A 21,079-nucleotide genomic window follows, 5' to 3' on the forward strand; every position below is an offset into this window, starting at 1 on the left:
TCTCACCATGAGCAGCACTTGGGTGTTTGGATGACATGAGCATGTTTCCCATGAGAGTTGGCTGTCCAAATGCCAACCGAGTGACTCACAGATGATCTAAAATAAGACAAGTGATTTTAGAAGAACTGAAAATAGAGAAAAAGATGAAGTGAACAAACAGTTCAGACTGAGTCAGTCCAGAGTCAGAGGGGCACTGCTTTCTCATCATCATCCGGTGATTATAGTGTATTGTACTCTATATATTGCTTGGTTAATGACCATCGGTTGTTCACTACTGTAGCAGACATACCTGGTCTGCAAACAGTCAAAATAATTTCATTGTGTTCAATTCAAGGACATGAGTTATGGACCCAAATTTGACTTTTATTACTCTTCCCACCATCAAGACAAAGGACCCTTCTCTCACAAACAGACCATGCTTTTAGCATGTCAGAGAGATGCACAACCAGACCAAGGGTCAAAGGGTCAGCTCCAGATGATCAATGAATGGACGACCAGGCAAATTCGAGAATGGTTGAAATGTAACATTTAGGTTTAAGACAATGTCCTTCATGTGACCATACTGTCATCATCCTTCACACAAGGTGACACACACTACATAACATCCAGAATGTCTTTATTAGTACTATTATAGTCAAAGGGTTAAGGCAAAGAACTGCTGTGTAATCCCTATTTATTATTAGCTTTAGGAAATGTTTACTAAGTTGTTTTACCAGTTTACCACAGACAAAAGTGCAAGTTTTATAGATAAACTCTAGAATTAAACAATTAAAAAGTTCCATGGAAAATGACTCTCTTCTCCAAGTTGAAACGAAGGAGAAGATGAGAAACGACCCTGAAACGTGCGCCAGCCCCCAGGGGATAAAACCGTCGTGATCACTTCACACATTGATCTTTGCCATCTGCTCTTAGCTACAAGCTCGTAGCTATCGGCTTTTAGCCATTGCTTTAGCCATATTGCACTTTATCGCTCGTCTGCTCCTTTGTTCTTTCTGTTCAATGCGCTCCAAGTAACATTCTCTTTGTCCACACGTGATTTCTTTTATAATCAAAGTCAAAACCAACTGAACCAAAACAGCAGAAGTGCTGAGAGTCATTTTTGTGACTTTTAATTATCACCATGTTTTCCTTTTTGAAGATTTTTGACAGTTTTAGAGTCATGTGGCCGACACCAGCCTCCTCTAAATTTATCCAGCAAGTGAAATGCATTAGAGGTTAATTTGCATCAACCCGCAAGAGAAGCTGGCAGATAACACATCTGCCCATGACTGCCTGCAAAGAAGTCTATTAGAGATCAAGAGTGCCCAAGACAGAAAGTCTGTTGGCAAACTCCACCAGAGCTGAGATACAGTTGTGGTCAAACGTTTACATACACTTGTAAAGAACATAATGTCATGGCTCTCTTGAGTTTCCAGTTATTTCTACAAGTCTGATTTTTCTCTGATAGAGTGACTGGAACAGATACCTCTTTGTCACAAAAAACATTCATGAACTTTGGTCCTTTTATGACATTATTATTTATAACAGAAAAAGTGACAAAATCTGCTGGGTCAAAAATATACATACAGCAACATGAATTAGCAATTTTGGTGACTTTGAAAGTTGTGTCAATGAATTGAGCTTCACAGCATGGCCTCTTAACTTCTTGTGAGTGATTATGACTACAGCTGGTGACTTCTCTGAGGCCATTTAAATAGGGCTCATTGGATACAAACGCCCACAAACGCTACAATGGGAAAGTCAAAGGAGCTCAGCATGGATCTGAAAAAGCGAATCATTGACTTGAACAAGTCAGGAAAGTCACTTGGAGCCATTTCAAAGCAGCTGCAGGTCCCAAGAGCAACAGTGCAAACAATTGTTTGTAAGTATAAAGTGCATGGCACTGTTTTGTCACTGCCACGATCAGGAAGAAAACGCAAGCTATCACCTGCTGCTGAGAGAAAATTGGTCCGGAGGGTGAAGAGTAAACCGAGAACCACCAAAAAGCAGATCTGCCAAGAATTAGAAGCTGCTGGAACACAGGTGTCAGTGTCCACAGTCAAGCGTGTTTTGCATCTCCATGGACTGAGAGGCTGCCGTGCAAGAAGGAAGCCCTTGCTCCAAAAGCGGCACCTTAAGGCTCGACTGAAGTTCGCTGCTGATCACATGGACAGAGATAAGACCTTCTGGAGGGAAGTTCTGTGGTCAGACGAAACAAAAATCGAGCTGTTTGGCCACAATGCCCAGCAATATGTTTGGAGGAGAAAAGGTGAGGCCTTTAACCCTAAGAACACCATGCCTACCGTCAAGCACGGTGGTGGTAGTATTATGCTGTGGGGCTGTTTTGCTGCCAATGGAACTGGTGCTTTACAGAGAGTAAATGTGATAATGAAGGAGGATTACCTTCAAATTCTTCAAGATAACCTAAAATCATCAGCCCGAAGGTTGGGTCTTGGGCGCAGTTGGGTGTTCCAACAGGACAATGACCCCAAACACACATCAAAAGTGGTAATGGAATAGCTAAATCAGGCTAGAATTAGGGTTTTAGAATGGCCTTCCCAAAGTCCTGACTTAAATCCCATTGAGAACATGTGGACAATGCTGAAGAAACAAGTCCATGTCAGAAAGCCATCAAATTTAACTGAACTGCACCAATTCTGTCAAGAGGAGTGGTCAAAGATTCAACGAGAAGCTTGCCAGAAGCTTGTGGATGGCTACCAAAAGCGCCTAATTGAAGTGAAAATGGCCAAGGGACATGTAACCAAATATTAGCACTGCTGTATGTATATTTTTGACCCAGCAGATATGATCATTTTTTCTGTTAACCCATAATAAAGTCATAAAAGAACCAAACTTCATGAATGTTTTTTGTGACAAAGAAGTATCTGTTCCAGTCACTCTATCAGAGAAAAATCAGACTTGTAGAAATAACGGGAAACTCAAGAGAGCCATGACATGTTCTTTATAAGTGTATGTAAACTTTTGACCACAACTGTACATCGGCAGAGCTTGCTATCCTGGGAATGATGACATTGCCTCCAAGAGGTCCCACTCAGAGCTGTGTCGTCAGGTAAGCAGGAAACGTCAGCTGCTTGGGTTTAAACCAAGGTCTTCAGCTACAGCGCAACTCACAGTAGGCCGGTCTCAACACTCTGCTCATGACTGGGTTGATGTCGAAACATAGCAATATTTAATCATCAAACCTAATTCGTAGATGTAGCATCATTAGCTGTATAGCCATAGTGTATAGCCATAACATATTCTCTCCCACCATTGACAACTCATCACATGACTCGTTTCATTTTCATCTTCATGATTATTACACTTTGCATTTACTCTGTAGATAGTAGTTTAGTTAATAAACTCCTTTATTTACACCCAGCTGTTGTCCTGTTGTGTTCTTTTGACGTAGAGACTGGAGATCCATTGAATCCAGAAGTCACGACTTCTGATATGAGATTTATCACATTAATCAATGAAGTAATTCAATGTTCTCCTCCCTGATGACTGGTGCCCCCTTATCAATGAGAGCAAATTCTAAATTGTGCTATTCATGCTAGATTACTTTTCATGGTGCATTGTGGGATACTATACAGGATATAAGAATTCTCATTATGCATTCAGACAGCACTACAAACTCACTATATAGTAGTGACTGATTTTGGACACAGCCATTGACCTATGACCTCCTTACCTGTTGCTGATCTGAGTCATTCTGGCTCTCGTACTGGAGCATTGTACCAGTTCAAACTCTAAACAAGGATTCATGCCCATAAAAACCTGGACAAGGATTTAAAATGGTGACTTTTCACCACGGTCAGAGGATCCACTCAGGAGGAGAATGGATTCAGATAAATCCTGAACCAAACTTCAACAACAAACTGAGCTGTGAGAGTACACACAGGTCTGGTCTCACTGAAGCTTCTCCACAGAGACTTAGTTTACTCACTGGGAGACAGTTTATTATTTTATTTGTTGTTGCCTGTTCTTCTTCTCTGCTGAAAAACCATTTCTTCGGAATAAGCCTGAATGAGTTTGAGCAGCTGATGCACTGCCTTTATCTTTTACCTCATCTGTTTCTTACTGTACTGATTTTTATACAGATGTGGTTCGTGAGGGAACACCTGGACCCTGAGGCCCGACCAGTGCTGCAGAAACACACACACCTGACCTACCTGCAGAGTATGTGTGTATTTGCTGAGTTTTGATTAGGTTTGTTTGTTACCTCAGGGTGGTTCTTGTTTCCATATATGGGTGTGGGCGTGTCTGTGCCTCTGTTGAGAAGTTTAAAAACATGTGTTCCTCAGACTGAGTCTGAACTGGATCATCAGCGTGTTCAGCAGCAGCTCTTCATGGTGAGTGAACTGTTTTTATTATAGCTCATTCTCCAGACCAGCATGTGACAGTGATTCACTCACAGAGACACTCAAGACAAGACAAAATATTTAGCATTCAGCACCTAAAGAGCCAGATATTTCCCTCAGGAGCTAGTTAAGGTTCAAAGATTCTACTTTATGTTATTTTCAGCTGCTGATTAATGAGATTTTAATTCATAACATTATGAACATTCATACAGGGATTAATTCCAAATTGTGTTTGGCACAAAGCAGCCAGAAAGTTTAATGAATGCAGCTTTAACCAAATTATTCTGTTCATCTAAACTGAACTAACCCATAAACATAGAGACGTCAGATTAGAAAATACACACAGGTAAACACTACACAAACAAAGTATGGGAAGTCGTGTTTTAGGAAGGACAGTCTGTGTGAACAGCTGGGATGGTTAATGGAAAAATAAATCAGGATGTTTCAAACTAACATGTATATTAGAAATATAAAGGACCAACAACAGAGCCCATAGGAACTCCAACAGTATTAATGTTATAGCTCTGTGTTGTTAACGCTGTGTCTGTTTGATCACTTGTGAAACTTAAACACTTTATAAGCTAATTGGTCGGTTTCTGGCTCTTAAGTAACAGGATCACAGAATCATCTATACGGAAATATTCTATCAATACCAATGATTTTACAAGCATTTATGAAGATGAGACTCCGTTTCCTAGTTAACCTGTTTAACTCTTCGATGTCTGACAGATGTGTGTGTCGAGATGTCTGCTGTGTGTCGGCATGTCTCTGGTTCCCATGGCGATAGTTTGCATGGTGTCTAACATCCTTCTGCTGATTCCTGAACTTAACATCCACTTCCTGTTGGAGGGTCACGTGACTAGAGAGGCCACCTGGGCCACAGGCCTGTGGGGGTCAGGCTTCCTGGTACATACATGTCTGTGTCATGTGATGTGACTTATGTTCCTCATATATCCTTCACACTGTATTTGTGTGTTGTCACATGTACATGTTGTGTTCTTCTGAGGTTGAGTCAGATTCAAGCTGAACTGCTGCTGTCACTACTGACCTCATGTCTGGTTTCAGGTTTTACTGGGAGCTCGAGTGTTTGTTCAGAGCAGTAGAACCAGAGGCTGCTGTGCTTTCAGGAGTCAGGTGAGTTGAGCGTGCGCCCTACTTTCGTTACAGTTGCTTTATTCGGATTGTTGTTTCACCTCGGATCATAAAGGTGGAAAATGTGATTGGTTTATTAAACCGCAGCAGCTGGTGAATTATGTTACAAATGGTACAGATGTTGTGTCAGTGTTGCAGTTGTGTACTCTCTCTTGCATTGTGTGATGAATCAGGCACAATCATCATTGTTTAAGACGCCAACCAGCCATTTATTCTGATAACAAGAGAGTTAATATTAAACTAAAAAAATAAAAGCATATTAAACTACAATCAATATAGCAAAGTCATCAATAACATAATGAGCTCAACAAATTACGCAACATGTGGGGAATCCTGCTCCAGTCTGCAGGTGCCCAGCAGTGGGGCTCATGTTATACACAACAAACCAGGCCCATAGGAAATTAGTCATTAAAATGAATTAATAATAATACATCATAAAAATGTTAACAAAAATTGAATAGTAAAGTAATGGAAAGTGAAATCATTGACTCTGCTACATTGGTTGTCACAGATGTGTCTCTCTTTGTTGGCAGAGATTAGGGTTAAAGCTCTTTCTCACTGTATCCAGATGTTGTGTCAGGTGTAACATATGTCTGTCTGTATCCAGATGGTTTGCCAGGTGTTACAGATGTTTCTCTCTGAATCCAGATATTGAGTCAGGTGTTACAGGTAAATAAGGTGTTACAGTTGTTTGTCAGGTGATACAGATGTTTCATGTGTATCTATATGGTGTGTCATTTGTCACAGCATTTGTGACAGATGTTGTCAGGTGTTACAGCTGTTGTGGTGTTAGGTGTTACAGATGTTTTTCTGTGTATCCAGATGTTGTTTCAGGTGTGATTTATTTTCTACGTATCCAGATGTTGTCTCAGGTTTTACACCTGTTTCTAAGGTGTTACAGATGTTTTCTGTGCATCGAGATGTTGTGTCAGGTGTCACAGCTGTTTTCTGTGCATCGAGATGTGTCAGGTGTTACAGCGGATTTCTGTGTATACAGATGTTGTCACATGTGGCGTACTCCTGTGTGTGTCTGCTGGCTGCTGGTAGCTGTTGTTTGGTCAGTGCCACTGGTCTTGTTCAGGGCCCCCTTTGTCTCTACAACACCACCACTGGTACAACCTGGGGGGTCCCACTGAAACCCTTGGCTGACAGGTGAGACACACAAACACACAGATTATTAATCATCCAGCTGTTTTGAGTCCCTGCTGAATCTCTGTCCCTGGTCTCTGTTGGTCTTTCAGTCACTCAGGGTATCTGTACAACAGGACTCTGTGGTCTGGAGTATGTCTGCAGCCACGAGCTGTAGTTGAATGGAATGTAGTTCTGTTCAGTGTGATGGGAGGCACCAGTGCTCTGCAGACTTTCCTCTGTGCAGCCAACATCCTCAACTCACTGCTGGGACTGATCGTTGGTCAAGGATTCTGCCACAACAAGGTCTGTGAGCTGATACACGTTTGTCTCTGTATGAATAGTTATTGTGTTCTGTCCTTCAAAGGTCTCTATGAGGGTCAAGATGAGGTTTTATGGTTCAGATTAGAGTTCAGATTAAGGTCTAGATTAGGGTCCATATTAGAGTTAGGTCTAGGACAGTGAGGGTCCTCAGTGTGCCCTTGTTTTCATTATGTTATGGAGACAAAACCTTAATTTGTTCATATGTCAGAACAAAGGTCACATATTTATGTTAGTGTAAAGATATCTTGTTATTCTTATTTAATTTTGTCAGTGTTTGTCTATGTACCCAGATGTTCTGTCAAATGTTACAGATGTTGTGTTGCTATGTATCGAGATGTTGATATCCACTGAATATATCTTATCTCGTGTGTGTGTGTGTGTGTGTGTGTGTGTGTGTGTTACAGGTCAGTCCAGTCTAAGTTTAACACACCGAGGATGGATCCTGAATCAGCTGTGACAGAAACTTCATAAAATCTTTTTTTTGGCGGGTTCCTCTGAGGGTCTAATTATTAAAGCTGAAACGTTTCAGTTTAAAAAGCACTGATGCACTTTAAACAATAACTTTAAAAATTCCTGGAGAAATTTTGAATGTGCCTGATGCTTGGTGTGTGTACTTCACTCCTCTCGTTTCAATCTGTACAAAGGACGTTACTTTCAGTTTCATTCATGTCGTAGAGACTCATCCTGACACTGACCTCAGTCACTGCAGGTGTCCCTCACTAAGCCTTTTGAGCCTGTCACGACTGGCCACAATAACCTCACACTGATGGTTTCACAACCAAATTTGTCCCCACAACCAAAGCAAGACATCTATACACACATGTACATGACCCAACAGAAGTTGATCTGCAATAAAGCTGTACCACTATATCCCCATACAGCTCCCAGGTGAGAACAGCAACAAACTCAACCAGTTAGGTTGTTCAATTTATTATGAAAATAGTTTTAGACAGTTGTTGATTCATAAGATCACTGTGGAGGCTGTAGTATATAATACATTATACAGAGGTGTTTCTGTGATTTAGCCTGGGTGTGTAATTAGCCAATAAGAATCAGCTTTGTCCATATCTGCTCGGGTACTGTGTTAGTAGCACCTGCTGAGACCTTTGTGTGTGTGTGTGTGTGTGTGTATGTGTGTGTGTGTGTGTGTGTGTGTGTGTGTGTGTGTGTGTGTGTGGTTGTGTTTGTGAACATCACAGAGATCAAAGAGTCTATTAATGAGCTGGTTCGAGCCAAAAATGTGGACATAGGAGCAAGTTACAGAAAAATGTCACTTCTGCATTTCGGGGAAATCAGCTCCTGAATTTGTATTGCAGTTAATGGGAGAGGTGGAGGGTACTCCCATCGTTTTGAGGCACATGTTCAAATTCTGGAAGTCTCTGTGCTTAGGTAGACACATTCTATGAAACAGGACAAATGTGTCTACTATTGAGGAAGCCATGATGTGTGAAGACTGAAATATGTGGCCGTGAGGACGAGTTAAACAGAATTTTTTCAGAGGAGTTCTAGAGCTTCTCCCACTCTACCGATGATGTCATCCACTCTAGCTCAGAACATTCATTTCTTAATTTATCCAGTAACTAATAGGTACTATTTTCAGAATTAATTAATTAATTAATCAATGATTTAGTAAGCAGCATAAGTACAATGTGAGTGTTAGGAAAAGAAGTAATTATAATGAAAAACTGTTCAGTCAGAGTTATTGATAAGGCTCAACCTATTATTCACAGATTCATCAGATATCTGATGAGCTCAGATATTGTTGCCTGGTTCAGTGTAATCAATATATCAACAGTATAAACAGAAAACCTCAGATTCAGTCATTCCTCTGTACTGTTTATTTATTCATATTTATTCATGCACAATGTTTTAAAATAGATATATATATATACATGGATATGCGTATAATAAAAAAACTAAAGTTTCAGTGTGATCTCAGTTCTTTACTGAATGATGTTTTGGAGACTCGCCTGGTCCTTGCTTCTTATTTTAGGTTTGAGTGAATTTGTTCCTTTTGAATATGAGACCCTGACCCTGCAGCTCTGAGGTGTACTTGTATAATGACAATGTTTTTCACATACATCCACAATAAACTTAATGTGGATAGTATGTGAGGTTTGAAACACACACTTCTCACCTCTGGGGCCTCTTGACTCTTGATGAGACAGTGATGAGCAGCATTAGGGCTCCATGGGGGACTGATCTGGCTCTGTTCCTGTTCACCCTGTATACAGTCGACTTTAAATACAACTCTGAGTCCTGCCACATCCAGAAAGACTTGCATGACACAGCTATTGTGGCGTGTATCAGGAACGGGCAGGAAGAGGAGTACAAGGATCTGACGATGGCCTTCAGTGAATGGAGCAACAAGAACTGCCTCCTTCTGAACTCCTCAAGATCAAGGAGATGGTCATGGACTTTCGGAGGTCTAAGCACAGCCAATGTCTCTCTGGTGCGCGTCTCGTCTCTCACTACGCTGCAGAACAGAGAGGTTCAGGGGATCCTTAGAGGAAGTAGACTAATTTAATTATTATTGTTTATTTATTATTATCAACAATGAGCTCAAGGATGCATGAATTTCCCCTAGGGGATAAAAAAAAAGTATCTATCTATCTATCTATCTATCTATCTATCTATCTATCTATCTATCTATCTATCTATCTATCTATCTATCTATCTATCTTTTATACTGGACAAAATCCTGCTAACATCTGTTAACATCTGGCTTCTCTTATCAGAGCGATAGGGTACAATCGTCATTGGCTCCTAGGTCACATGACACATGATTGTTTGAAGCTCCACCTCCGATCAGCATTGATGTAACTATCCTCATGCTGTGACCTCTTTCAGAATAAACACTGCAAACACACATGTCCAGCTGTTAAACCAGAAACAATGTGGTTACACCCTCAGCTGAGAGTGAGCTGCAGCCCTAAGATAAGTTACCCCCTCAGAGGGGCAGGACCAGCAGGTCCAGCACAGCAGCTGGGTGAGTTTAGACCACTGGTTTCCTGGGGCTCCTTAATGATGATTTATGGAATAAGAAGAGAAAATAAATCAGAGCGATCCTTCAAGAACAGAAGTCATTTCAAATACTGCGATTTATTCCATATGATGTACAAACAATACAGGATGTGTAAATGATAGCTACAAATGTACAAAACAGGAGAACCTCAGGGGACAGGAGAGAGAGAACCAGGAGAGAGAGAACCAGGACAACCAGGAACCAGGAGAAAGAGAAGCAGCTGTCTCAGTGCAGCACCTCCCTGTCACCTGATCCAGAGTGGCTGGGGTAGATGTGGAGCTGAGGGAGGTCGATGCCATCATTGTGCAGATCCTCCTGCTTTTGTAAACCCTGAAGTTTGAACACCAGCTCACTGATGAACACCTGCCAGGTGGAGACATACATGCTTTTGAGTCTGGTTATTATCAACACTCACACACTTAAACACCAGCAGCTTTCTGAAAATTGAGACTCAAAGCAACAGTCCGAGTCTGTGGCTCTCAGTTCCAAACCTCCTGCATCCTACTGAAGATAGAAATCTTTATAAACACCTCACCAATATCTATTTAATGTTTTAGAAAGGCTGAGTAATTTCCTAAAACAGCTAGTGGGATGGGTTAGGGTTAGGACTATTTTCAGAGGTTGATTAATTCACTTCTTGTAACTGTCTTGAGTATTTGCAGCAGCAGGATGGTGTGTGTGGGACTGAGTCATGAGTCTCATGTTTCCTCTAAAATGCATTTCATGCTCAGGCTGGATGCAGCTGTGACACAAGGTGACGTCCCCTCATTTAACCCTGACTACAGAACTGTGAGTGGTTGTCAGAGCGAAAAGCAGATTCAACAGAACGTGCTGCATCAGTGAAGTTAAATGAGAGCTGTAGTTGAGAAGTGGAAGCAGTTGCTCTGGGTTTCTCACCTCTGTGCTGTTGTTACAGGAGTGAAGGATGTTCTGTGAACATAGAGAGCAAACACATGAGACACAGAGAGGACGACATACATATTCACCTTTCATTAATAATAGAGTTACCTGCAGTCTGTGTGTCTTCTCCTCATCTGTCTTCAGGTCCAGCAGTTCATCAATGTTCACCTCCTCTGGCATCTCCTCCTCCTAAACATCAGACAATATCAGTTACTGCTGCTGTTAAGTCTCCAGGACCAGCTGCAGGGATTGTAATACACCATGCAGCCTGCAGGGGGTGCTGCCATGATAGGCCGTTACCCTCATTTCCAGCTCTAGGGCAAAACTAATGGCAGGAAAGTGCATCACGTGTCACATGTGTTGGAATCTGAGAATCAGGATAAAACACTCAACTCAACTCAACTCAACTTTATTTATAGAGCACTTTAAATACAGCCAAAGCTGATACAAAGTGCTGTACATAATAACATAATAACATAAAAACATAAAAACAATGATATAATAGCAAATAAAAAACAATAAAAGCAATAAAACAAATGCCGTCTCATGCTGGATCAAAAGCCAAGGAATAAAAGTAGGTTTTTAGATGGGTTTTAAAAATGGACAGTGAGGGAGCTTGTCTAATGTGGAGAGGTAAGTGGTTCCACAAAGTGGGAGCAGCAACAGAAAAAGCTCTGTCTCCTCTGAGCCTCCGCTTAGACCTCGGTACCTCCAGGAGCAGCTGATCAGCTGACCTGAGGCACCGGGCAGGAGCGTAGGGGTGAAGCAGCTCAGAGAGGTAGGGTGGGGCCAGACCATTTAGGGATTTAAAAACAAATAAAAGAATCTTAAAATGAACTCTAAAAGGCAACCAGTGGAGGGAGGCCAGAATGGGGGTGATGTGCTCACTCTTACGTGTTCCAGTTAAAAGACGAGCGGCCGCGTTTTGGACCAACTGGAGACGTGCAAGGGAGGATTGACATAACAAAGTGTGTTACAGTAATCCAGCCGTGATGTGATGAAGGCATGGATTACTGTCTCAAAGTGCTCTCGTGCAAGAATTGGCTTCACTTTTGCCAGCTGCCTAAGGTGGAAAAAGCTGGACTTAACAACAGCGCTAATCTGTTGGTCTAGTTTAAAGTTACTGTCCATTTTAAAACCCAAGTTAGAAACTGTTGGCTTCACATACGATGCCAGAGGGCCCAAATCAACAGGAGGGGGATCACATGAACTTTTGGGATCAAGCACCATCACTTCTGTTTTTTTCTCATTAAAATTCAAAAGGTTTAAAGCCATCCAGGCTTTAATGTCATCAAGACATGCTAGAAGTGGAATCAGAGAGAAGGCATCTTTCTTTTTCAGTGGCACATATATTTGGCTGTCATCAGCATAACAATGCAAGGCGATTCCGTGCTTTCTGAGAATAGAACCCAGAGGAAGCAGGTATAGGGAGAACAGCAACGGCCCTAGGATTGAGCCTTGTGGAACCCCAAAATACAGAGGAGCGGGGCCGGACTCACAACCAGCAAGGCTTACGCACATGGTTCTGTCTGCCAGATAGGACCTAAACCATTCCAGAGCACTACCAGAAATTCCAACAAGGTGCTGCAGCCTAGTTACTAAAATATTGTTGTCCACTGTATCAAATGCTGCAGTCGAGTCCAGCAGGACAAGAATCACATAATCCCGAGAATCATTTGCCAGGAGGATGTCATTAAAAACCCTTATTAGAGCAGACTCAGTGGTTTGCAGGGTTTTAAAACCTGACTGAAAGACCTCCAGAATATCATGTTCATCCAGATATGATTTGAGCTGTGTATGAAAAATTTTCTCTAAGATTTTCGAGATAAATGGCAGCTTGGAGATGGGCCTGAAATTACCTAATATATTGTGATCGAGGCCGGGTTTTTTAAGAAGGGGTTGCACTACTGCATGTTTGAAACTTGCAGGGACAACACCAGAAGATAAACTGCTGTTAATAATGGCAAGAACTGATTTTCCTATGCTAGGGAAAATCTCCTTAAAGAAGTGAGGAGGGACAGCATCACAAGGGGAACCTGATGGCTTAGTGTGGCCAACCACATCTTCTAAAAGTGAACAAGTCACAGGATCAAACCTATCAAACACAGCTTGACAGGACAAGAGGGGTCAGAGGCAGGAGTTGGGATGAGAGTCCTTGTGGTAGCAACTTTGTCAATGAAAAATTGCAGGAAATTATTGCACAGCTCAGGGGACGCTTCCACACAGACAGACTGAGGGGCATTTAGGACAGAGTCAATAGTTTTAAATAACACACGGGAATTATGGCGATTAGACACAATAATATGTGACAAGTATTCTCTTTTTGCCTCTTTAACAGTGTTCTGGTAATGTTGCAAACAATCTTCTAGGATTTGGAATGAAACCTGTAGCTTGTTTTTCTACCATCTGCGATCGACTTTGAAAAGTCCTTTACCAACGGTTTATCAGGACAACACACGTATGTTAAAATCTCCAACAAGGAGGACGCTGGATGAAAAGTATGAAAATTATGTCAAAAAACATGAACACGTGACACTAATGCACTTTCCTGCCATTAGTTTTGCCCTGGAGCTGGAAATGAGTGTAACGGCCTGTCACAGCAGCACCCCCTGTCGGCTGCATAGTCAATGGTTGTTTGTTTCTATATGTTAGCCCTGTGATGGACTGGTGCCCTGTCCAGGGCGTACCCCGCCCTCGCTCAGTCTCAGATGGCATTGGCTACAGAAAAGTACAGGGACATGGGAACAATACGGGGACATGGGGACAACAAAGGGAGATGGAGACAATACAGGGACATGGGAACAACACAAGAACATGGAAGAAATAAGGGGACAAGGGGACAATACAGGGACATGTAAAAATACAGGGACATGGAAACAATACAGGGACATGGAAACAATACAGGGACATGGGAATAATACGGCGACATAGGAACAATACAGGGACATGGGGACAATACAGGGACATGGAAACAATACAGTGTGTGTGTGTGTGTGTAAGTGTGCATGTGTCCAGATGGGGCCTGTGACAGGAAATGAACCAAAGAGGTAGATCTGATTATTTATTTATCACCAAGCACACACATCAACCACGCCTTGACCAGACACACACACACACACACACTGCATTGACGTACATTAGATTGTTCTATGGGGGAGGAGAAGGAAAGTAATAATAATATTTGTCTCCTGATATTAATCAGGTATAATGACTGTGTATGTGTTTCAGGGAGGGCGTGGCTGGTGTGTGTGGTGTGTTGTGTGTGTGTGTGTGTGTGTGTTGTGTGTGTGTCTGTATGTTTGAACCTAAACACAAAGACAAACCAGTCCCTCCCCCTTCATCATCAACCTTCCTCTAATGCAGTGTCTCTGACATGTCAATAACTCCACCCTCCTTGGAGCTTCAGGTTAATAAATCAAGTGGGTTTTAAAACACTTCACGAGTCAGATGGATGAATAAACGAATGGATGGATGCAGGGAGGAGGGATGAAATGTTTTCTGATAAGGGGAGCTGAGGATCAGAGTTGCAGTAACCACTCTACACTGTACTACACCCTACACAAACATCACCTCCCTTACTGTTGCAGTGTTGTTCTGTATCATCGTAAGGAAGTGTTGTTAATTCATGTGTTTGTCACAGACACGTTAATATTTGTTTGTTTTCCACCTGAATATCTGATAGAACAACCTGTAGTGATGGTACTGTTCAGACCCTCACAGAACCTGGCTAAGGTTAAAGATCCTGGTCTGGTTTAATACAGAAACAGTTCACTTTATGATATTTACATTGAACCTAAACCACCATCTTCAACTGACCTGAACCAGGGAGCTATTGTTGTCTGACCCACAGACAGGACTCTCAGCCCTGAACTCGAGTCCTCCAGCAACCTGGACCATCTCCTCCAGACTGTGACTCTGCTGCTGTTCATGAATGTGTTGCTTCAGTAAAATGATTGTTACCTCTGAGCACCAAGACAACATGACTAGTTCTGATCAATAACACTGAAACTATATGTCTATTTGCCTGTTATTTGCATTTGATCTAAACATTAGATATAATGTTCCAACATTTTTCTGTTTATTTCAGTGGTTTTAAAAAACAGGAATAAAGCTGCTATTTAATCACTTCTCATGTATCTTTGACTATCTGACATTAAAGCCTCGGTTTTATATATTTTCAGTTTCTTCCAGCAGCTGAATTTATTTCCTGTTCCAGTCATTTTGTTTTCATTTAAATTTCCTGTAATTTCATCCTAATACACATAAAACACATGTGATTGTTGTAAATATCATATATATCAATTATATATTTAAATTACACAAAGATAGTAAAATGACACATCCCTGCAGATGTAAGATAAAAAATGTGCGTGATGATGCATGTGATTAATAATGTGAACAGATCTGAGAGCTGCTCCCACAGTAAATGTTCCTCCTGATGACGACTTACAGTAATGAACACTGGAACTCCTCAGAGAGGATGTTTTAATGAGAACAGACCATGTTCTCTAAATGACAGGAAACAGGATGCTCTGTTCATTGGTTCAACACATTTGGATCAATTTGCCACTGAAACTAGTCCTTGATGAACGCACTATTTCCTCCTGTGTGAGTTTGATAAAAACTACAGTAACACAACCAACCAGGTTTTTTTTCTATTTTAAAGGGAGATGGTGATAATGAAACAATGTGATGGAGAGTGTGTGTAACCTGATCCATCTCATACACCTTGTTACTGTGTGTGTGTGTGTGTGTGTGTGTAAGAGGTGGAGCTCATGTAAATAGTCTGATCATGTGACTCATTACTGTGACTATCCAGCCCATTTTAAAGAGACCTAACTTAAATCCTGCTCCTCCATCTTTATCAGACATGTTCAAACAGCTCACTGCTGATTTCTGATATTCAAATTTCCACTGGTGCAGTTGATTGTTCTGTTTGACACAGTAAACCATTACATTAAGAGGCTACTTGACTGTGTGGGTGTATCAAGTTTATCATTAGACTGGTTAACATCTTATCTCGCTGACAGAAGTTTCACTGTCTCTATCAACCCCCTTTTCCACTGGTCAAAAAGCAGGTATTTATCAGCTCCAGCTCCGGGGATGGAAGACTGAATGATTGAAGCATCTCATATGGAGGCTCCAACACTCTTACATGAGCAATAACCCGGGGACGAGATGTAAAAGATCTATTTTACCAGTTTAAATGGCGGCTAGAAGCACACACTACCTCTGTGTGTGTGCTCTGTAAGTGCATGTGATGACATCACTCCTTGCAGTTGTGTGTCCTCAGTCTGAACAGAAGAGAAAAGCAAACTCAACTGGCAGTGGAAAAGAGGTCAAGTGGCGTGTATTAGCTGGTTAACCCGAGTTTTTAAAAAAAACCTGCTTATAACTGCTAATTTTGATGGAAAAGGGTATCAGAGACTTTGTAACTGATTCCTCTCCACTGACTTGTGAGGTCCTGCAGGGCTCAAGTCTGGGGCCCCTGTTATTCACTTTATGTTTTCTGATGTTGGGACAGCTTATAAACAGATTTAATATAATTTATTTACAGATGATATCTACTATATTTCTCATTCAAACCTACAGAGGCTCAAAGAAGCGCCTAAGCTCCTAGACTAACACTTTAGGGATTGGACAGTGGAAAGTTTGTGACAGCTCACTGCTGATGAGCCCAGGGTTCTGACAGCTGCTACAGAAAAGGCTTCCCGCAAGATCCCTCTGCTGGTAATTTATTTGATCATTATTCAACATTTAACCTTGTTAAACAGCTGACCAGATCTTGGTTTTTTCCACTTGAGAAATATCAGTAAACTGAGACCTGGGCATGTACTACATGGGTGATTCTTACAGTATCTTCTTCCATAGCTGTTTTATACTGTATGAAAAGCTCCTTCTTCAGTTCAGTCAATCCCTGTAGCCTCTGAAGGCAGCATGACTAACATGTTGTTAATCTGCAGCCTCTGAGAAGAGCCTTGACAGAGTGCAGTGCCACTACACATGGACATCACTGTGTTTACCTTCACTGAAAAGAAAACAGCACCAACTACAAGGACATACACACACGGTCAGTTATAACTGACTAGTACACACACAGTTGGTTATCACCAGATACTCTGCTTTTTAAAGGGATAGTTGGGGTTATAGGACATGGGGTTGTGTGAGGTAGTCATGCATGCAGTGTATTACCTGAAGTATATTAGATCAGCATTGCCATTTAGGAGAGGTAGCAGGAAACACTAGCAGAGCGATGAGCTGCTGTGCACCAGGACCAGCAGAAAAAGCGTGTTTTAGACACTTTAAAAAATTCCCACTGAAACAACCCAAACCCGCTAAAATGTTTAAATGTAAACTTCAGTTTGTTTTGACGGGAAGATAAAGAGCTGAAAATATTCTGTATATTCTATTCAATATTCTTAAGAGTGTTTATAGTCGCAGTCAAACTCTGCTCATCATCATGGTGCTTCACCTGGGGTGAGTCCACACATTTGTTGTTGCTGTGTAAGACAGCTGCTTTGTCCAAAGTCCACAAACATCCTTATTTTAACATCCATGGTGTAAAATCGTACTTCCACACTCTACTTCTCAGATGGTTTGGTGTTGTGATTGTCTGCTCAGGACGGCTTTGATAATGTCCTCCAATTAAAAAAAACCCAAGGTAACGTTACTATCTGTGTAGTTTAATGATGTCAACCTCATAGGTCAGGCTGACAGTGAAGTTTTAGATTGCCCTCTGCTGGATCACAATGCAGATAGTCTCATAGGCAGAAAGAGCGCTACGCCACAGGATCTTTTCCAACCTTCTTTTTATCAACATAGCGTCTCATGTTTTGTCCTTGAAACACACAGCAGTGCAAATGCTGTTGTGTAACAAAACTGTGTCCATGTTCAGGATGAGATACATCAGAATTATTGCTAAGATAGCATGGGCCCGATATAATCATATTAACTGTTTCACCCAATCATTATCATAGTAACGACCTGATGGAAAATCACCTACACATAAACATAGCAATTAAAACAACATCAATGAATCACACTTGACTGTAATGTGTCCACATTTAGATAAACAGTTGCTTCTCTTGGTTCTTCTCGGTGGGAGTTTAGATAATACGTGCACACGCACGTGCATCTGCATGGCTGAGCTGCACTAGTTACACACAAACATAAACACACACACACAGAGTAACACAGAGACACACACTCTTTCCCCCGCAGCAGTGTTCATGCTGTCAGCTCTTGTTATGACTTTTAACTCTTCCTCTGCTTTACCTTTAAATCCCCAGTTGAAGAGCTCTGGCTGTTTCCACTGATCCTCAAAATAATCTCCTCTGTGTCACAGTCCAACAAACAAATACTGGGAGGAATCACTTCTGACCAGCAAACTTCCCAGTAACCGTACATGTCAGACCTAGTATGGTCATTTTTCTCTGATAAACAACAACAGAGCTGTGAAGGCCCAGCTGAGACTCTCTCTTTCTAATTTCATTTTTCCCTTGCACCGTTTTTCAGCATTCATCTGAAATAATCTAATAATAATCTGTCTGCCCTAATTCAGAATGTTTGTGATATTAATGTCATGGTGCCTGGCAACATATTATTTCTGTTTGTTGATGTTGGTATTAAAAGGGTTTCTAAAAACCAAAGTATCTATCTGCCTACTCCCAGAGGGAAAATATACAGCTGTTATGGACTATTTTATTTTATGACAGTTTGTGAAGTCTTAAGTGACATTTTTAGAAGATGACTCTAAAAAATAAGTCTTGTTAAACCCTGGTTTAGTTTAAGTAACAAGAACTTAAAATCTTCATGCGCTATACTTCTGTTTCTGTGATGTTAATGTTTTTAAATGTTTTCACACCACAATGATCTCACCTCAGATCAACTCAGAGTGAATCACTGCAGCTAGCTAGCCTTTAACTAACCATGTAGTTTACTGAAGGATGCTAACCTTTAGCTAACATTTAGTTTACAGCAGCAAGTTACGTTAGGTTAACATTCAGTTTACTGGATGATGCTAACATTCGGCTAAAATTCAGCTAACAATAAGTTGACTACAGGATGCTAAACTTTAGCTAACATTCAGTTTATAGCAGCACGCTAACATTCAGCTAAAATTCCGCTAACATTCAATTTACTGCAGCATGCTAACCTTTAGTTAACATTCAGTTTACTGCAGCATGCTAACCTTTACTTAACATTCAGTTTACTGCAGCATGCTAACCTTTAGCTTACATTCAGTTTACTGCAGGATGCTAACTTGTAGCTAATATTCAGTTAATTGCAGGATGGTAACATTCAGCTAACGTTCAGTTTTCAACCAAATTGTCCTGATTTTCACCATAATTAAAATTATAATCATAATATTACATGTGTTTTCAGCACTTACTTCTGTCCCACTCATTATTACATCATGATTTGCTAACATTTAGCTGTCATGTTGAAGAGCTCCATGAGGCTGACTCCTTCCCTGCAATGAAAATGCTGTGTTCATGGCATCCATGGTGTAAAAAGGTGTGTTCATTAGGTGTGCTTAGCTCTGAAACAATTGTCTTCCATCCTGATGAAATGGTGTGTGCATGAAAGTGTAGCACTTAACCAGAGTTTGACAATACAGTCACCCTACGCTAGTAAAACTGTTTACTGCAGGATGCTAACATTCAGCTAACATTCAGGTTACTGCATCATGCTAACATTCAGTTAGCACCCAGTATACTGCAGGATGCTAACATTCAGCTAACATTCAGGTTACTGCATCATGCTAACATTCAGTTAACACTCAGTATACTGCAGGATGCTAATCTGGGTTAAAGACATGGCGCTCTACAGCCTGTCAATGTTTAATGTTCCAATGTATATTAATATTGCTATATGTTCAAAGAGAAAAAAACTACACTCCATGCAGGTGTTTTGTGTCTCTCCTAGTCTGGGATCCTACAGTTGAAAGGGTGGGGGGACTTTTACCTGTGCACATGTTCTCATAATCCATCCATGTCCTGCAGCCCTGCAGTCTGACCTCTGCTCAGCTAACATGTTGATTTAATTGTGTTAAATTATAATGAGTCACATTACTCATGAAAACTCTGATCCTAGGTCAGTTACAAGCACCAGTAGAAGTATAAAGTTACAGTATCCTTCAATCAGAACATCAGTACCAGAAGCAGCAGCGGGGTACTTTCAGTAGTACTTACTCTAGTGTTAGGAGTAATGTTGTAATATTATTAGTATTATATAGTATTATTCTTGTATAATATGCTGCAGTACTGCAGTAATTCAGTACCACAAACTACTGGTGGCATAGTATTTTGCAGTTATAGCCAACTGTGCTACTCACCCTCCCACTGTAGAGCTCGTCCAGTCCACAGTCGATCCACTTCTCCACATCCAGCCTCCTCTGCAGCTCCTTGCGGTTGTATTTGACGGTGACCCGGGCCTGCCGCCGCTGCAGACTCTGCCCCGGGTCCCGCCCGCCGCTGGCATGACCTGGTGACTGATTACTACACACCCTATTCACCCTACGACCCACCCGGTGAGCCGCCATCTGGGCCTAACAGACCCGGACAGAGACCAACAAAGAGACCCCGAAAAAATCCAAAAATAAAAAAAAATATTCAAGAGACTGATTTAAGAAAAAAATCTGTTTTTAATGAAAGACAAAAAAAAGCAAGTCAGTCAGAGAGAAAGACTAACAATTATAATAAAAACAATAAATATAATTATTATAATTATTATTACTTATTATAACAATAATAATGATAGTAAAATCCCATTTTATTCCTTTAAAAATCGCGTAAAAATTTGTTTTAGATTAGAACAATAAAGAATCCACAGACGCAGAGAAAAAACTAGTAGAAAAACAGAGGCTTGTCTGGAAACCAGACGACCGTCGCTGTGGCGCGTGCAGACTGAAACCGACAGAAACGGAGCAGGGCTATTGCTGCTGCGTTCACGTGCTGTCGGGATTTATTATATCCAGACAGAGACTGGGACAGATGGACCGTGTGCACCGTCTTTGATTTAAACAGTAGCGAGTCCTGTGTGACCTCCAGTCACCTCAGAGGCATCACACTGTTAATTCATTCCTGTTCTGCAATAAAACATTTTTTGCAAACATTTATATTTTAGATCTGAGGTGTTTCAACTTGGCCTCGGCTTCTTTCCTATATGACGTCACCATGTCTGTTAGAGAAAACTGCACATCACA

At 41.2% G+C, this 21,079-nt stretch overlaps 2 protein-coding genes across 2 annotated transcripts; one reads left to right on the forward strand and one right to left on the reverse strand.

The window, feature by feature from the left end:
- The first annotated feature begins 5,072 nt into the window (after positions 1 to 5,072).
- On the forward strand, positions 5,073 to 8,098 carry LOC130167455 (transmembrane 4 L6 family member 1). The gene is made up of 5 exons (XM_056373669.1): positions 5,073 to 5,249; positions 5,409 to 5,477; positions 6,493 to 6,647; positions 6,737 to 6,929; positions 7,352 to 8,098. The coding sequence occupies exons 1-5, from the start codon at positions 5,073 to 5,075 to the stop codon at positions 7,364 to 7,366; spliced, it is 609 nt and encodes a 202-aa protein (XP_056229644.1). The 3' UTR covers positions 7,367 to 8,098.
- A 1,932-nt stretch (positions 8,099 to 10,030) lies between these two features.
- On the reverse strand, positions 10,031 to 20,791 carry LOC130167457 (protein phosphatase 1 regulatory subunit 14A-like). The gene is made up of 4 exons (XM_056373676.1): positions 20,210 to 20,791; positions 10,981 to 11,061; positions 10,870 to 10,902; positions 10,031 to 10,335 (listed from the first exon to the last, which is right to left on the reverse strand). The coding sequence occupies exons 1-4, from the start codon at positions 20,414 to 20,416 to the stop codon at positions 10,198 to 10,200; spliced, it is 459 nt and encodes a 152-aa protein (XP_056229651.1). The 5' UTR covers positions 20,417 to 20,791; the 3' UTR covers positions 10,031 to 10,197.
- Positions 20,792 to 21,079: the final 288 nt, after the last annotated feature.

This window comes from Seriola aureovittata, chromosome 4 (assembly GCF_021018895.1).
Source record: "Seriola aureovittata isolate HTS-2021-v1 ecotype China chromosome 4, ASM2101889v1, whole genome shotgun sequence".
In the NCBI taxonomy this organism is placed as follows: Eukaryota; Metazoa; Chordata; class Actinopteri; order Carangiformes; family Carangidae; genus Seriola; species Seriola aureovittata.

Excerpts from the sequence above, each read along its gene's own strand:
- LOC130167455 (XM_056373669.1), top strand. The coding sequence starts at position 5,073 with ATGTGTGTGTCGAGATGTCTGCTGTGTGTCGGCATGTCTCTGGTTCCC. Across the intron at positions 5,478-6,492 it reads GCTGTGCTTTCAGGAGTCAG|ATGTTGTCACATGTGGCGTA; the intron begins GTGAGTTGAGCG and ends CTGTGTATACAG. Across the intron at positions 6,648-6,736 it reads CTGAAACCCTTGGCTGACAG|TCACTCAGGGTATCTGTACA; the intron begins GTGAGACACACA and ends TTGGTCTTTCAG.
- LOC130167457 (XM_056373676.1), bottom strand. The coding sequence starts at position 20,416 with ATGGCGGCTCACCGGGTGGGTCGTAGGGTGAATAGGGTGTGTAGTAAT. Across the intron at positions 10,903-10,980 it reads AGAAGACACACAGACTGCAG|AACATCCTTCACTCCTGTAA; the intron begins GTAACTCTATTA and ends CTATGTTCACAG. Across the intron at positions 10,336-10,869 it reads CCTGTAACAACAGCACAGAG|GTGTTCATCAGTGAGCTGGT; the intron begins GTGAGAAACCCA and ends TCCACCTGGCAG.